A 17,563-nucleotide genomic window follows, 5' to 3' on the forward strand; every position below is an offset into this window, starting at 1 on the left:
GGAAGGAAAGAGGCAGAGGACGGGATAAGAAGGTGAAGGAGTACGAGTTGGCAGGTGTTAAGTGAGACCAGGTGAGGGTGGGGTACGGGATGAAGTGGACGCCTAGGTGAGGATGTTTGGAAGAGGTAACGAGCAGAAGGAGAAGGAATCTGACACGAGGGGACAGTAGACAATGGGAGCAAGGAAGGAAGAGGGGATCCAGAGGGAGGTGATGGGTAGGTGAGAAGATAAGGGTGAGAGGACAATCACAATGGGGAACAAGTAAAGACAGAAAGGAGAGTGGAGAGGGTAGGTTACCAGAAGTTAGAGAAACATACATTCACCTGAGGAGGAAGGTGGGTAGGAGGGGAAGTGGGGTGAAGTAAAAAGGGAGATAATAGGTGGATATGTGTCACCCTTGGGCAAGGTGTAGCACATGCTTAGTTCCACGTGAAGCCGTGGGGGCAGGTGGTGGATGGTCGTATGAGCAGCCGGTGCACATCACAAGTCCTGGTTATGCGACCACTGACACCAAGCAGACACTCTCTGAAGAGTATTGACAATGGCTGGGGGTCACCCGTCTTGTGAAGACACTGCCCAGAAGAAGGCAATGGAAAACCACTTCCGTAGAAAAATTTGCCAAGAATGGTCGTGGACATGTGACTACAATAGCCTATGTCATGTGACACGGCACATAATGATGTTGATAGATAGGTGGAAGAGGGTAAAGACTGAAGAAAAATGAATTTGAAAGGTTGGAGAGTGGACCGTGAGAGAAAGGGAAGGAGGAGGGGGACCAAAGGGGGAGTGGAAGAGGGGCATCTGAATGGGGAATGGAAAACGGGGGAGGAGGGGTAAATTACCAGGTTAGAGAGATCAATATCCATGCCACCACTTTAAAGTTGATTGTTTATGAACAGGAAAAAAAAATGTTGTTTAATCTGTGTAGGACTGTTAAATGGCCTGATGTTAGTTATTTTGTGTGCTTGATTTCAGATAGGCTGACTTCCCAACAAGAAACACGAGTCAGCAGCGGTGATCTTCAAAGCACCAGCTGAAATATTGGCGTGAAAACCTGCTGAAGGCATCGTTGATAGCAAACACCTAATGCATCATAAATGTTATCAGCCGGAGCTGTAATTTGCTGTCTGTAATCAGTCAAAATGAGCCTTTTATTACTGTTCGAATGGAAATTTTGACAACATGATCTAGACAGTTGCCAATCCACAAATCATTATCTCATGGCAATAAATCTTTGAAGTGCGGCGCGTGGCCGAGTGGTTAAGGCGTTGGACTAGTGATCTGAGGGTCGTGAGTTCGAGCCCCAGCCAAGGCTACTTGTTGTGCCTTGAGCAAGGCACTTAACCACACATTGCTCCAGTTCACCCAGCTGAAAATGGGGGTTAAGCTCACAATAGACTGGTGTCCTATCCGGGGCGAGGGGAGTCTCGTACTCTCAGTCGCTTCACACCACGGAAACCAGCATAAGCACCAGCCTGATGAGTCCATAAGGCTCGGGACAGACTTTGACTAATAAATCTTTGAGAGGGCATTTTTGCTGCAGGTATTTCCTAGTGTTGGGACAAGAGAATAATGGTAAACACAAGAGCTCTGTATTTAGTTTTTCAGTAATCTTGTGTGTGTATATATATATACTAAATTGAATTGACTTTATTTCTTACATCCTTCACATACATAAGGAGTGAATATCTTTATGTGATGTCTCCAATGGGACCACAACCTTGCAGCAGCTTGAACAGTTCTTAAAGCGGTAATGCGAGAACAGTTCTTAAAGTATGCGAAGGTCCAAACTTTTATACAGTCAGTTAAAAGGAGAGACTTCTTGAAAGGTGTTAAATTCTCTTTCATCGCATTACTGCTGATCCCAGCTGCAGTATGCTTTTCCCGGAGGATTTACGATCCAAGGAAATAAACGGCTTAAAAGGCACTGACCTTTATTTGGCAAAACTTTGTATCCAACTCACTGCTCTTTTTTGGCAAAGCAGGAATTATCACGGACACAAGTTACTACTTCCTCGTGCGGAGATTAAAGAAAGGTCGAATCTGTTTCACTGTCGACATTAACTTTTCAAATCCTTCAGTATGTCCGAACTCTGACGAATCTCCACTCTCCACTGACTTTATTGGCAATATTGTAGCGAAACTGCCGGCAATAACCTTTGAGACTTAAGGCAGAAAATAAAACTCCACTTTAAAATAAAACTGCGTCATAACATCGGAACACGCAGCAACGTGAAATCATCCACCGACTGCCCTGCGTCACAGGGAGAGGTTCTCCTTTTATACCCTGTTGAACGAAACTACCACATGACCTCTCACTGGCGGGAAAATGACATCACTCCCCCATCACAAGACCATTACCTCATCTCCAGTACAGCCTCAATTGCATCACAGTCACGTGACAGGTACAAGATACCCACTGGTACATAACAATGGACAGACAGAGATGGAGGATCTTTGCTGCTGACCTTAAATGCAAACAGCATAACAGGCAGGAACTATATGTAAAAATATGTGAATTGTATACATCACCATGCTACCACGTGATAAGTGAACACAAAGTTAGACCTGCACTTCCAGACTCCCACGCTTTCCTTTGAATTAGTTTAATGCTTTGAAGTTACAAAACAAAATGACAAAAGGTTCTGCAGATGCTGGAAATGATGAACATCACGGAGAAAATGCTAGAGGAACTCAGCAGGTCGGGCAGTTTCTATGGAGAGGGGGCTGAAGCCAGAATAAGGAGGTGGGGGGAAGAGGGAAGGAGTACAAGCTGGGCAGTGAATGGCAAATTTCTACAGATGTATCAATGAGAGCGTTCTGGCATTTTTCCCTTCCTTCTCAGTAGTGAAGAAGGGCCTCGGCCCAAAACATCTACTGTTTATTCATCTTCATAGATGCTGCCTGACCAGCTGAGCTCCCCCAGCATTTTGTGTGTACTAATACTCTATTCCTTGGAGTGTTGTCGGAGACTGAGAAGTGACCATCTGGAGATGTATAAAACCATCAGGGGTATTTCAATAGAATGAATCCACACTGTCCTTCTCCCAAGGAATGGGAGTCCTTTCCCCTCATATTCTGGCTTCTTCCCTCGTCTTTTCCGGTCCTGATGAAGGGTCTCAGTCCAAAACCTTTCTCTTTTTGCGTATGGGAGGGGCAGGGTTGATGTTCTTGTTGCCGTTTGCACAATTTTTATGTGTGTGTATGGGGGGGAGGGGTTTTGATATTATCCTTGCCCTTTGCGCAATTTTTTTTTGCATGGGGGGGGGTTTGATGTTCTCATTGCTGTTAGTGCAATCTGTTTACTTTTTGCGCGCTGAGGGTTTGATGTCTTCCTCTGATTGGGTTCCGTGGTGTTTTCTTGCTTCGTGGCTGTCTGCGGGAAGGCGAATCTCAGGAGTTGTACACTGCACACGCACCTCGATAGTAAATGTACTTTGAGAATGCCGACTGTTTATTCCCCTCCATAGATGCTGCCTGACCTGCTGCGTTGCTCTGCATTTCCAGCATCTGCTTAAATAAGATACAAGCTTAGCAAATGAAGAAATAGCATTGAGTATAAGAAAGACCAAACCAGTCCCTACCGAGGGAAAGAAATAGGTGGTGAAATCTCATCTGCATTGCAGGTGAATTACAAGGAAACATGGCTTCCTAAGAAAATTTCAGCCAGTGAGGTACTTTGAACTCCAGTCGCTGATGGCCCGTCAGCCCTGCACAGCAGTGTTTTGCACGCAGCAGTTTGACAATTACCTGTTGCATTGGAAATAATTGGGTCAGCGTGCTCCTCTTGTTTTTTTTTCAACAAATAACCTCATCAGGCTTTGGTTCACCGGAAAAAGCAAATTAATCTCCCAAAAAACAGGCCTGGGAAGAAAGCTCCCAGAAAACTCATTTATGAGTCAAATGAGCTTTTGTCGAAGGCTGATAGTTTCACAACCGTTGTCACAGCCTCGACCTTTGCATCTCAGGTTGCTTTAGCCATGGAAGTTGAACTGCATCTGGATCAGTGCAGCAAGCCTCTGGGTTGTCAGATTACAGAGGGACTCTCCACACCTGTAATTATACAGAACCGCTGTGTCGGTATATAAACATCAGTGAATGAATGGTGCATTGTCTGAGAAAATGCAGAGTAATTCCTTCTGCACCAGAGGCGTTAATAATGATTGCCTGGTGAAACAGCTGTAATTAGAAGCAGTGTCCTGTTTATACATGTGTTGGAAGAATTGCCGAGCCAGATTTCAAAGCCTCAGCACGACTCAGACCTGTAACTTACCCGGTGCCGCCGTCCACAGTTGTAAAGTTGTGCTGAACTATTCTATTGTAACGCCTCGGGGGTTGACCTTCCACTTGTCTAGACCAAAGGAAATTGAAAGCTTGCAAACAGCATGGCAGGTATCTGCAACAGGCACAGAATGATGGAAGAACTCAGCAGATCAGGCAGCGTCCATGGAAAAAAATGCAATGTCAGAACCAGGTTTAATATCACTGGCATGTGTAGTGAAGTTCGTGGTCTTTGTGGGATAAATACAATGTAATACATAATAATAGTGTAGCCCCCTCACCGGGCTCATACGTTAGCCAGCCCTAATAACAGCCACAGAGCTCAGTGGTGAGAAGGCCACCTTTGATAAACAATAGGTGTCTAGGGTTGGCATGATTTGGGGTTTAACCACATAGGAACGCCCAGATCTTCTGATGAAAGAAACCTCCATTTGAGTGAATGCTGCGTAAATGCCGCCCATACACAGTTATCGGTCGGCAAGAGATAACAAATTGTACACCGGGTAAAATTATAAAGAAAGCATATTTACAAACGTCTGCTTTATCGAACAGTTAGTAGGGCAAAGAAAACAAATGAAAGGGCCCAGTCCAAATGTGTACATTAACTTAGAGCTCATCCTGCAGTTGTCTTTTTCGTCACGTGCTGGACCCACGCTGTGTGAAAGCACAGCCAAACGTCTCTCCAAGTGGGTGCTCTCGCCGGGGGTGTTGGCCCTTTCTCCTTGGAGTCGTTCGTCTGCGCAAAACACCTTGTACAACAGGGACGCTCCTCCCCACGGCATCCTTAGCCATCTCCCCCCCAAAAGACCCACCAACCACACTGTCCATCACATCTCACTCTGCCCAGCACTCCCGAGAACCTTCTCCCAATTCCACCATCCTGATTGGCTGACACAACATTCCTAAGTTGAACATCATAGCCCCTCATCTTTTAGCCGAAACCAAAACATCGTAAAGGCAGATCACACTGCTTTTACAGAACGGCTAAAATAAACTACCTACAGCTCAGCAGTAAATATCTTAACGAGCGTTATAATAAAAACAAAACATGAATTACAGTGAGTATATGTAGTAAACAGTTAAATTAAATAAGTAATGTAAAAATAAAAAAAGTAGTGAGGTACTATGCATGGTCTCAACATCCATTCTGAAATCTGATTGCAGAGGGGAAGAAGCTGTCCCTAAATCGCTGAGTGTGTGTCTTCAGGCTCCTGTACCCCCTCCCTAATGGTAGTAATGAGAAGAAGGGTCTTCAGGCTCCTGTCCCTCCTCCCTGATGGCAGTAATGAGAAGAGGGGTCTTCAGGCTCCTGTCCCTCCTCCCTGATGGCAGTAATGAGAAGAGGGATCTTCAGGCTCCTGTACCCCCTCCCTGATGGTAGTAGTGAGAAGAGGGATCTTCAGGCTCCTGTACCCCCTCCCTGATGGCAGTAGTGAGAAGAGGGGTCTTCAGGCTCCTGTACCCCCTCCCTGATGGCAGTAATGAGAAGAGGGATCTTCAGGCTCCTGTACCTCCTCCCTGATGGTAATAACGCGAAGAGGGGTCTTCAGGCTCCTGTACCTCCTCCCTAATGGTAGTAACGCAAAGAGGGGTCTTCAGGCTCCTGTACCTCCTCCCTAATGGTAGCAATGAGAAGAGGGGTCTTCAGGCTCCTGTACCTCCTCCCTGATGGTAGTAACGAGAAGAGGGGTCTTCAGGCTCCTGTACCTCCTCCCTAATGGTAGCAATGAGAAGAGGGGTCTTCAGGCTCCTGTGCCTCCTCCCTGATGGTAGCAATGAGAAGAGGGGTCTTCAGGCTCCTATACCTCCTCCCTGATGGTAGTAATGAGAAGAGGGGTCTTCAGACTCCTGTACCTCCTCCCTGATGGTAGTAATGAGAAAAGGACATGTCCTGGGTGATGGGGATCCTTAATAATGGATACAGCCTTTTTGAGGCATCCATTATTAAGCACCATTAATGGTGGTTACACTTCAACCATCAGGCTCCTGAACCAGAGCGGATAACTTCACTCACCTCAACACTGAACTGATTCCATGACCAAGAAGGCTTCTGCAACTCATGCTCTCAGTATTATTTATTAAATTAAAAAAATTCATTTTTGGCACTATTTGTCCTCTTTTGCACATTGGACATATGCCAATCTTTGCTGTGTATAGTTTTTCATAAATTCCATAGTATTTGTTTATTCTCTTTTAAATGCTTGCAAGAAATATTATATATTATAATTATTTAGTATATTGTGACATATATGTACTTTGATAATAAGTTTACTTTGAACTTCAAACAATCTGACTGATTAAGTGCTCTGTGCAGCATTGGTAGGCCTCGTGTTGTCTGAGAATTCCTCCACCCACAATTGACTTCAGGACTAGGACTGCCAGACTGGGTAACAGCTTCTGCCCTTGGGCTGTGAGACTAATGAATACCCTGCCACCACCGGGGTCCCGTCACTAGTTCAAGTTCAAGTTTATTGTCATATATACAACCAAACAAAACAACGTTCCTCCGGACCATGGTGTTCCCACAAAACATATATCACACACAGCACATAAAAAAAATGTTACCTCAAGTTAATAAAATAGAACTGAAAAAGCATGTAGTGCACATCACAGGGGAACACAGCTCACTGCCTCAGTGACGGGACCCCAGTGGTGGCAGGGTATTTTTTAGTCTCACAGCCTGAGGGAAGAAGCTGGTACCCAGTCTGGCAGTCCTAATGCTGAAGTTAGTTGAGTGTGGAGGAATTCTCAGACACCACAAAGCCTACCAATCCTGCACAAAGCACTGAAGCAGTGACAGAGCTGGCAAAGTTCAAAGTCTGAGGTGGTGGCTGTCCATTTTGTCCAACGATGGCAGGAAAACTCTCCAGGAGGGTTTTTAAAGTGGAAAAACCCTTGCACTGGGGCAGTTCCACTCTCTCGACCTCAGGTCTGGGTCCAGTGGTACGAACAAGCATCACAAACCGGGGTCTCCCTTGGTAGCAGTGAATGTCTGTGACATCTTCTGTGCCTTGTCAAGCCCTTCGCTCTCCACGGAGCGTTACAGAACCGCCTTCCTGGCCGTTGGATCTCATCACCCAGTCCACCAGAGCAGACTTTGCATGCCAGGATAGGCATGTCCCTATCTCACTGGGGTATGAGGCCCAACTTTTTCCCCAGTCATGCTTGAAACGTCCACTACCTCTTTGCCGTAGATGCTGCCTGGCCTGCTGAGTTCCTCCGGCATTTTGTGGGTATCACATTGAATGGAGGCTGATCTCTGAGGTGTCTGAAACTCTGCAGATGCTAGAGATGCAAAGCTACACACGCAGGTCAGGCAGCATCTATGGAGGGGAACAAACAAGTCGATATTTCGGGCTAATGCCCTTCGTCAGGACTGGAAAGGAAGGGGGAATCCTGAATAAGAAGGGATACGAGCTGGCAGGTAATAGGTGAGGCCAGGAGAGGGGGAAGGCGGGTGGGTGGGGCAGAGGTGGATGAGGTACGAAGCTGGGATGTGATAGGTGGAAGAGTTAAAGGGCAGAAGAAGGGATCTATTTATATATTTATTGAGATACAGCACTGAACAGGCCCTTGGAGGCCTTTGATCCGCAGCACCCAACAACCACTGGACAATTCACCATGACCAATTAACCTACCAACCGGCATGTCTTTGGAACGTGGGAAGAAACAGGAGCACCCAGAGGAAACTCACACGGTCACGGGGTGAACGTACAAACCCCTGATAGGAGAGGAGAGTGGAGCATGGAAGAAAGGGAAGGAGGGTGATGGGCAGCTGAGGAGAAGAGTGAGAGGGGAACAAAAATGGGAAATGGAAGACGAGTGAAAGAGAACGGGGTGGAATTACTAGAAATTGGAGAGATCGACATACAGGCTGTCAGGTTGCAGGCAACCCAGATGGAGTATAAGTTGTTGCTCTGTTCCATTCTTTAATTTTGACAGAAAATACGCCATCATACGTGACTGTTTCGCAACGCACAAGGCCATTCTTCTCATTCCACCCCTGTCTGCACCCAGAAAGTCATTACTAATCACTTGGCCCAATTTTCTTTCCTTTTATCAATTCTACTGAAAGTGTTCCTTGATCAAATATCAGCTTTCTTCTGTCCAGCAACCACTGCCATGCACAGAAAATGAGAATGATTAAACAGGATCTGTCTCCAGTGCAGCCAGTAACCATGGCTGTGGGTGGTGATGTGTGAGGAACTAGTCTTACAGCACAGTTCAGGGAATTTTCGAGGAGGCAAGTTCTTTGAACAGCTTGGAAATTCCCTGATGTGGTAATAATTGCTGTTTTAAATACTGAGCAGAATAAGATTCAGGAACAAACAGAGAGGGCAGGATTGACTTGCAAGGCCATTCTCGTCTGTTAATTGCCCATGAATTACCTGTAAGTGAAAAGACACAACGGGTAAGATAAGAACTGTTTCTGCTCTCCTCCTGAGCTTGTAGTTGAGCTGACACAAGATCTGTCTTCAGGGCTTTTCTCAGCATTGTGAAACCTTGAATTTAATCAATGGTTCTGAGGTGCACATAAGAACCACTTCACACAGCTGGGACAGAGACCTGTAAAGGAAATTAATGACCCTACGTGTATAGAGTCCTGATGAAGGTGTTCAGCCCGAAATTTCGACTATTCATGCCCCTCCAAAGTTCAAAATAAATTTTATTATCAGAGTACATACATGTTATCACATACAACTCTGAGATTCATTTTCCTGCAGGCATACTCAGCAAATCTATAGAATAGTAACTATAACAGGGTCAATGAAAGATCAACCAGAGTGCAGAAGACAACAAACTGTGCAAATTCAAATATAAATAAATAGCAATAAATAACGAGAACATGGGATAATGGGATAAAGAGTCCTAAAAATGAGATAAAAACACAAAATGCTGGCAGAACTCAGCAGGCCAGACAGCTTCTATGGGCCTGCTGAGTTCTGCCAGCATTTTGTGATTTTACTTATTTCCAGAATCTGCAGATTCACTCGTGTTGCCTAAAAATGATATAATTGGTTGTGGGAACATTTCAATGATGGGGCAAGTGAATGCAGTTATCCACTTTTGTTCAAGAGCCTGATGGTCCAGGGGTACCATAGACGCTGCGTGACTTGCTGAGTTGCATTTTGTGTGGGTTGCTCTGGATTTCCAGCATCTGCAGAACTGCGTCAAATGTTTACCCTCTAAGTGTCCTGCTGATGGTGTATGGTGAGGACGGGACTGTATCCTTAGACCTCCTCCTCCACAGGTCAGAGAGGATTTCTTCCTTCTGTCGCCAGTCTCTGAGCTGAAATTAGAATAATGGGTATTAAAGAGTTCTAAGTGCTTTTAAGTTCCATCAGTTTATAACCCCGTCTTTCCCTGGATTTAGGGAAGGACAGAGATCCTGCTGGGTGGTGAGGTTGGAAGAGCTTCAAAGATTTGAAGTACATTATCAAAGTACTTATGCAGTATACAACTCTGTGATTGTCCTCCCCACAGACAGCCACGAAACAAAGAAAAACCATGGAGCCTGTTCAAAGAAAAGCACCAACCTCACCCCCACACGCAAAAAAAAAAACAAATTGCGCAAATGGCAACAAAAAAAAGCAAGGAAAATCACAGACTATAAAACACAAATTCAAAGGAGTCCAGGCAAATTCCGTTCAGCTCAGTGTTTGTTATCTGCAGGCCGCTCCGATTCAAAATCACCCAAAATGGCAACAAATAAAGGAGTGAGCGGGAACCAGAAACACATCACAACGTGAACTACAGAGCCCAGTCCACAAACAGCTCTGACTAAACCTCGCCCAAGAGCCAAAACTCTGTCATTATCCTTCGACAGCATTGAGGAAGAGAGAGAGACCTTCCTCAGGGTGCAGCAAGCAACAGAAAGAGGGAGACTGTCACACGCAGACACCTTCCTCCAACAGCGAGACACTCCCTCGTGCTCTGCACTCACCTCAATGAGGAGGGGAAGGAGGCTAGCTGGAAGGTGATATGTGAAGCCAGGGGTGTGGGAAGAGTCAAGGGCTGAAGAAGAAATGTGATAGGAGAGGAGAGGGAATCATGGGAGAAAGGGAAGGAGGAGGGAAGAAGGTAACAGGCAGGTGAGAAGAAGTGAAAGGTCAGAGTGGGGAACAGAGGAGGGAGGGGTCATTAGTTAACAGAGGGAGAAATTGATGTTCATGCCATCAGGTTGGTGGGCACTCAGATGGAATAAAAGCTGTTTCCCCTCCACCCTGAGGATGACTCATCTCAGCAAAGTACTGAACTGGTCTGAACGAGAACAATACTGGTAGGACACTGTAAATACACCGTGTTGATTTCCCTCCTCTGAAACTCCGATCTGATAGTTATTCCAGAATTCAGGCAGTAATGGCTAATAAAACACAGAAGTGAAACCACGAACAGCAAAAGGTTCGGCTCTATACTGGGTCCACTAAGCTACACAAAAAAAAACCAGGAGATTTTGCTGATGGCGCAAATCTTGAGGAACACCCAAATTAACACATCCAGCTCAATGTAACTTCCCAATTAGCATTCTGGCAAATCTGTTCATCGTCTCCTCGGCTGCCACAAAGATGCCAAACTCAGGCTGGAGGAGCAACACCTGATATTGTCTGGGTAGCCTCCAACCTGTTGGCATGAAAATCGGTTTCTCTAACTTCCAGTAATTCCTTCCCTCTCCCTCGCTTTCCGTTCCCAATTCTCCTCACCTCCCTCTGGCTCTCCCTCTCGTTCCCTTTGTCCCATGGTCCACATCCCCTCCTATCAGCTGCCTCCTCCTTCAGCTCTTTACCCAGTCTAGCCATCCCCTCCCAACTTCCCACTTTATCACCCCGTCGCCATCCCACAACAAACCCAGTCCCCCCCCCCACCCAGTTTGAGCAATCACCTTGATTTCTGAATGGACATTGAACCCATGAATACTACCTCATTGCTTTCTGTTGGCACTACATAGTTAATTTTACTCTTTAAGTAAATATATATTACCTACCCTAATTTACAGTTTTTTAGTATTAGGTACTGTAATGTACGGCTGCCACATTTATCAACAAATTTAACGATATATGCCTGTGATATTAAGCCTGATTTCTGATTCTGAATCGGCAGCTTTGCCACCGGCTCCACTGGCACACGGCTCTTTGGAATCTTGCTGTGCCTGGGAGGGGGATTGTTGAGGTTGTGGGGGTAGAGGCGGGGGAAGGGTGTGAAGGTCCCACGGCTTCACGTTGAAGGTGAACTGGGGGAGTCCTGAGGACTCTGTTATCACACGGCTGCCCTTTGGTATCTCATTGAGCCATGTCGCAGGCTGAGGGGCGCCTTGGGCACAGATCCGCGGGACCCCGGCCCCAAACTCCGGGAGCCGAGCCGCGGGATCCCGGGGCCCCGAATGATTTCAATTCAATGACTCGAGAGCCGGAACCTTCTTTCGGGACCCGCGCTCCCGTCCGGACGGTATTTCCAGCCGGAAACTCATAACTGTCCGTTTGGGGAGTCCGTCCGGGTAGGGGCCACTCTGGTGTAAGTAGGGAGGGAGAGAGAAGGGGTGAGGAATGAGAAGAGAGAGGGAGGAGGGAGGGAGAGGGGAGAGGAGGGAGGGGCGGGGAGAAGAGGGAGGGGAGGGAGAGGAGTCTATCTCAGTGCACCTCTAAATCTCTTTTAAACACTGTGATTGCATCTCATCCCACCACCACCTCTGGCAGCGAGTTCCAGCTATCAGACTCTCTCTGTGCAAACCAAAATGTAAAAGTCCAGTTTATTGTCATACGCACAAGTGAACATGCAGAGATGCAATGAAAAACATACTTGCTGCAGCATTTCAGTCAAGTAGCATCAGATAAGCAGCATTCACAAGGACAGCATAAATTACAGACTTTTTCACATGAAGGAGCTCTATTTGACCAATAAAAGAACAAAGCCCATTTCCCTGCGTTGTCGCCGTGGTGTTACTATACTGAGGTAGTGATTAGGGTTTTGCTGGTTGGTCAAGAACTCATCAGACCCCGGAATCAGAATCAGGTTATCATCACTGACACATGCCATGAAATTTGTTGTTTGTGGCAGCAGTGTGGTGCTTTAAAACTCCTTTAAGTCCCCTTTCCAGTTCCTTCCTCTCCACTTACACCAATGCTGAAGTGTTGATGGGGTTATGGGGAGAGCAAGCTGGGATTTGTGTAATTGGGTGTTTGGTTGGCAAGGATATGTTGCACTGATGGGTCCATTTCCATAATGTAGGTCTTGAAGGCAACCACATTACTGTCATCAAATCCAGTTCCTAACCAGCCCCAGACCACTCATGGGTCTCACTGTTGGCATAAAAACACAGTGCTAATTTTTATGTTGGTGTTTCATTATGTAGAAGGTGGGTGGGAAAGGGGCCACACTGACCTTTTACTTCTCATCTGCCTAGCACTTCCCCCTGGGTCCCTTCCAATTTCCCTTTCTCCTATGGTCCACTCTCCTCTCCTGTCAGATTCTTCCTTCTCTAACCCTTGGATGTTTCCCACCAATCACCTTCTGGCTAGCCTCCTTCCCTTTCCCCCCATGTTTTTATTCTGACATTTTCCTTTTCAGTCCTGATGAAGTGTCTTGGCCCAAAATGTTATTCATTTCTATAGATGTTGCCTGACCTGTTGAGTTCCTCCAGCATTTTGTGTATGTTGCTCTGGATTCACAACATCTGTAGAATCTCTTGTGCTTCTGAAAGCAAATTCCATCTCAGTACAAAGTAGTCATTGTTCTGCATTTATCCTATCTATGAGGTGAGGTGAGGGCCTCCGTCGGTCAGAGTTGACCATGGATGTTGCGTCCTAGCTACATAGATATGCAAGCCTGGGCAGTACGATATGGAGAGCAAGCTATTGCCCATGTAGCAAGCTCCCCCTCTCCACTCATCTGATGAGCCCAAAGGAACGGAAGAGACCAATACAATTTGGTACCAGCAGCATTGCATGAGTTGCCATTCAGTATTAGACTCAATGTAGGATGGCCTTAGGGACTCCAGCTCTGGATTTTTCCCTCAGGGTTTACTCCCGAAGCCTCCCCCATGAGTGGGTATGGCCTCAAGGCAGCGGAGGTTTGAAATCAGAGTTTTCCTTCTAGAAGAGCTGTCAACCATGGCTGACGAGCCCCATCTGCCCGAAGCGACTGGTTTTAAGGTGCCTGTAACTTGCCATTGCCCCTTCTCCCGTCAGTAGAAACTGTTCTGTAAGACTTAGTAGCTATGCTGCACGTGAAGGCCAGGAGCTGGACTTGGTTGTCAGAGGCTATTTGGGGTGCACACCTCTGGGAGCATTTAACAGGTAGTGGGAGCTTGTCCTTATTACCACTCCTGTCTATAACAACCTTAAAGAACCACCATATCTGTACTCATCTACACCTCCCCTCTATCTTCTACGTTCGAAGCAAAAAAGTCCTAACCTGTTCAACCTTTCCGTATAACTCAGGGTCTCCAGTCCCTTCACATTCCTTGTAGATTTTCTCTGTACTTTTTCAACCTTATTTACATCTTTCCTGTAGGTCAGAGATCAAAACTGCACACAATGCTCCAAATTAGATCTCACCAATGTCTCATACAACTTCAACATAACATCCCATCTCCTGTACTCAGTACTTCGATTGATGAAGGCCAATTCGCCAAAAGCTTTCTTTACAGCCCAGTGACGCCGCTTTCAATGAGTTATGGATTTGTATTTTCAGATCTCAATTGCTGTACGTTAGTGGGTATGGTTGTGGATTACTCTAAATCTGAAGATGCGTATAAATGATTAACTGTTCACCTGACCCACCTCACAATACAGTCTTCGTGATCTCTTGTTAACAGCGGTTTCTCTGTCAGTCAGGTTCTTTGGAGACGACGCAGCATGGAGGCCCCTCCTGTGACCGTGATGCCAGTTATCGGTGGAGCCATCAACATGATGGAGTACATTCTACAGGGTATGATAAGTGGTTCCTCCAATTATATTGCAACACACACAAAATCTGCGGGCCAGACGGCACCTATGGAAAAGAGTAAAGAGTCAATGTTTCCGGCTGAGACCCTTCACCAGGGCTGGAAGGGAAGTGAGAAGCTGGGGGGCAGGAGGAGGAAGAAGCACAAGGTGGCAGGTGATAGGTGAAACCGGGATTTTATTTTATTGCTTTTTAAACAGAGATCATATTGTTTAAACAGAGATGTAGAGCAATTTCTTTAGCTGGAGAGTGGTGAATCTGTGAAATCCATTGCCACAGGTGGCTGTGGAGGCCAAGTCATTGGGTATACTTAAGGCAGAGGTTGATATTCTTGATTAGTCAGGGCATGAAGGGATACGGAGAGAAGCCAGGAGATTGGGGCTGAGAGGGAAATGGATCAGCCATGATGAAATGACAGAGCAGACTTGATGAGCCAAATGGCCCAACTCTGCTCCGATATCTTATGGTCTTGGGGTATTACCCCAGTTATGGTTCTGTAAAGCTAAGCTGCCATGCTGTTCCGGTCTCATACTTGATGTCTGTTTGGGATTTTGTATTTCACAATTTCTTAGTTAAGTAGGTAGAATTGTAATATTTTGTCCATAGAACATTGGAGCAGAATTAGGCCATTTGGCCCATCGAGTCTGCTCTGCTGTTCCATCAAGACTGATTTATTTTCCCTCTCAATTCCATTCTCATGCCTTCTCTTACTAATCAAGAGCCTATCAACCTTTGCTTTAAATATACCCAATGACTTGGATTTCACAGCGATCTATGGCAATGAATTCCACAGATTCACTACTCTCATCTCAGTACTAAAGGGACATCTTTCTATCCTGGGACTGTGCACTCTGATCCTGGATTCTACTAAGGTAGAGACATCCTCTTGTTGTCCCCTCTATCTAAGCCTCTCAGTATTCAGTATGTTTGCAAATCAAGACCCTATTAACCTCTAACCAAGATGGAAAGGCATGCAATTGAAAGATCAGTGGTAGAAATAGAAAACAGGAGGTGACAGATGTTGTATTGGCAACTATGGAGAAGTGCAGAGGGTTTTCTGAATATTAATGACAAAGACTGGAGTATAAATAATAACCTCAAGAGATGCTGGAAATCTAGAGCAACACACACAGGACTGTAGAGGAACTCAGCAGGTCAGGCAGCCTCTGTGGAGAAGAATAAACTGGACGTTTTGAGTTGAAGCCTGTTATGGGTGCATGTGGATTACACATCATTACCCTGCTGTTTGCTCCTCGTGGGACTGACACGTAATCGGCTGATTAGAGATTTGCATCATCGAGCAGGTGATGCTGTAAAGTGAGTGCAGGTCGGGATGAATAGGCGTGAGTCACGCACACAAAATGCTGGAGGAACTCCTGCCTGGTGGTGGCTGCGGGAACACAGTTCGGCCCCGACGGAGGGGTTCTTTGATGACGGGTCCTGAAGAAGTGCCTTGGTCCGAAATGTCGACTGTATTTTCATCTCCACAGATGCTGCCTCCAGCATCTTGTGTGTGTTGCTTTGGAATTCCAGCATCTGCAGAATCTGTTGTGTTTTTGATGATTGGTGTGGTCTTGATGAGGAAATGTATCGTATTGATACAGCTCCTGGCGCTCCTGCTCATTCGAATTGTGTACCGGACGATGAAATGCCGTTCTTGTTCTTATCGAAGAGCCTTTGCACACATGACCCAAGCCCACCAATCTGTGTAAAAATAAAACTTGTCCTCACACGTCTGCTTTGAACTTGCCACCTACACCTTAAATTCATTGCTTAGAATTTCGGCCGCTCACTGAGTCCAACCCTTTGTATCTCGTGCAGGGAGTGTGCTGGACCAGAGCCTGGAAAGCCTTCTCCATCGCCTGCGCGGACTTTGTGATAACATGGAGCCGGAGACGTTTGTCGATCACGAGCTGGTCTTCCTGTTGAAAGCTCAGCAGGGAAGCCCATTCATCCTGCGGGCGCGGCGTTCCGTGGACAAGCCGAACGTGCCGTGGCTGCTCCGCTACCTCGGGCAGCCGGAGATCGGCGACAAGAACAGGTCGGCCCTGGTGCGGAACTGCGTGGACATCGCCACGTCGGACAACCTGACGGAGTTCCTCACGGAGATGGGCTTCCGGATGGACCACGAGTTCGTGGTGAAGGGCCACATCTTCCGCAAAGGGATCATGAAGATCCTGGTGTCCAAGGTCTTCCGCATTCTGCTGCCCAACAACCTGGAGAACATCGAGCCCCTGTCGCTGTCCTACCTCGTGGAGCTGAACGTGGTGGCTCCTCCCGGCCAGGATGCAGTTTCAGACGACATGAAGAACTTTTCAGAGCAGCTGAAGCCTTTGGTTCATCTGGAAAAGGTTGACCCAAAAAGATTGCATCAAGTGTCCTGAGTCTCCATGGTGTGTGGGTAAGACTGTCCGTGGCACTGAGAACTGTCCTGCTTCGTTCACTGAACTGTAAATAGTTTTGTAATAAACTCAGGATTTCTTTTGCTTCTGCTTTTTCTTTTCATTTATTTAAGAACTTTGAACAATATTCAAGTCAAGTCAAGTCACTTTTATTGTCATTTGGACCATAACTGCTGGTACAGTACACAGTAAAAATGAGACAACGTTTTTTCAGGACCGTGGTGTTACATGACACAGTACAAAAACTAGACTGAACTATGTAAAAAAACAACACAGAAAAAAACTACCCTAGACTACAGACCTACCCAGGACTACATAAAGTGCACAAAACAGTGCAGGCATTACAATAAATAATAAACAGGACAATAAGGCAAAGTGTCAGTCCAGGCTCTGGATATTGAGGAGTCTGATAGCTTGGGGGGAGAAACTGTTACATAGTCTGGTTGTAAGAGCCCGAATGCTTTGGAGCCTTTTCCCAGACGGCAGAAGAGAGAAGAGTTTGTATGAGGGGTGCGTGGGGTCCTTCATAATGCTGTTTGCTTTGTGGATGCAACGTGTAGTGTAAGTGTCCGTAATGGCGGGAAGAAAGACCCTGATGATCTTCTCAGCTGACCTCACTATCCACTGCAGGGTCTTGCGATCCAAGATGGTGCAATTTCACCAGGCAGTGATGCAGCTGCTCAGAATGTATATTTTTACCCAGAGGATAGGGAATCTGTGCAGTTCATTGCCACATCTGGATGCAGAGGCCAAGTCAAAGTTCACCACTCTCTGACTAAAGGAATTTCTCCTCATTTCTGTTCTAAAAGGATATCCCTCTATTCTGAGGCTGTGTCCTCTGGTCTTAGACTCTCCCACCATAGAAAACATCCTCTCTACATCCACTCTATCAAGGCTTTTCACCAGTCGATAGGTTTCAATGAGTCACCCATCATTCTTCT

The 17,563-nt window shown here is 46.3% G+C and overlaps 1 protein-coding gene across 3 annotated transcripts; it reads left to right on the plus strand.

The window, feature by feature from the left end:
* Positions 1-11,702: 11,702 nt before the first annotated feature.
* med18 (mediator of RNA polymerase II transcription, subunit 18 homolog (yeast)) lies at positions 11,703-16,706 on the plus strand. Of its 3 annotated transcripts, none has more exons than XM_059949203.1 (3): positions 11,703-11,790; positions 14,108-14,205; positions 16,042-16,706. In XM_059949203.1, the coding sequence occupies exons 2-3, from the start codon at positions 14,133-14,135 to the stop codon at positions 16,602-16,604; spliced, it is 636 nt and encodes a 211-aa protein (XP_059805186.1). In that variant the 5' UTR covers positions 11,703-11,790; positions 14,108-14,132; the 3' UTR covers positions 16,605-16,706. The 3 variants fall into 3 exon arrangements, with proteins under 3 accessions (XP_059805186.1, XP_059805187.1, XP_059805188.1); XM_059949204.1 differs by having other exon boundaries at positions 11,734-11,790; positions 14,112-14,205; XM_059949205.1 differs by lacking the exon at positions 11,703-11,790 and adding an exon at positions 11,808-11,815 and having other exon boundaries at positions 14,112-14,205.
* The last annotated feature ends 857 nt before the right edge of the window (positions 16,707-17,563 follow it).

This window comes from Hypanus sabinus, chromosome 24 (genome assembly GCF_030144855.1).
Source record: "Hypanus sabinus isolate sHypSab1 chromosome 24, sHypSab1.hap1, whole genome shotgun sequence".
NCBI lineage: Eukaryota > Metazoa > Chordata > Chondrichthyes > Myliobatiformes > Dasyatidae > Hypanus > Hypanus sabinus.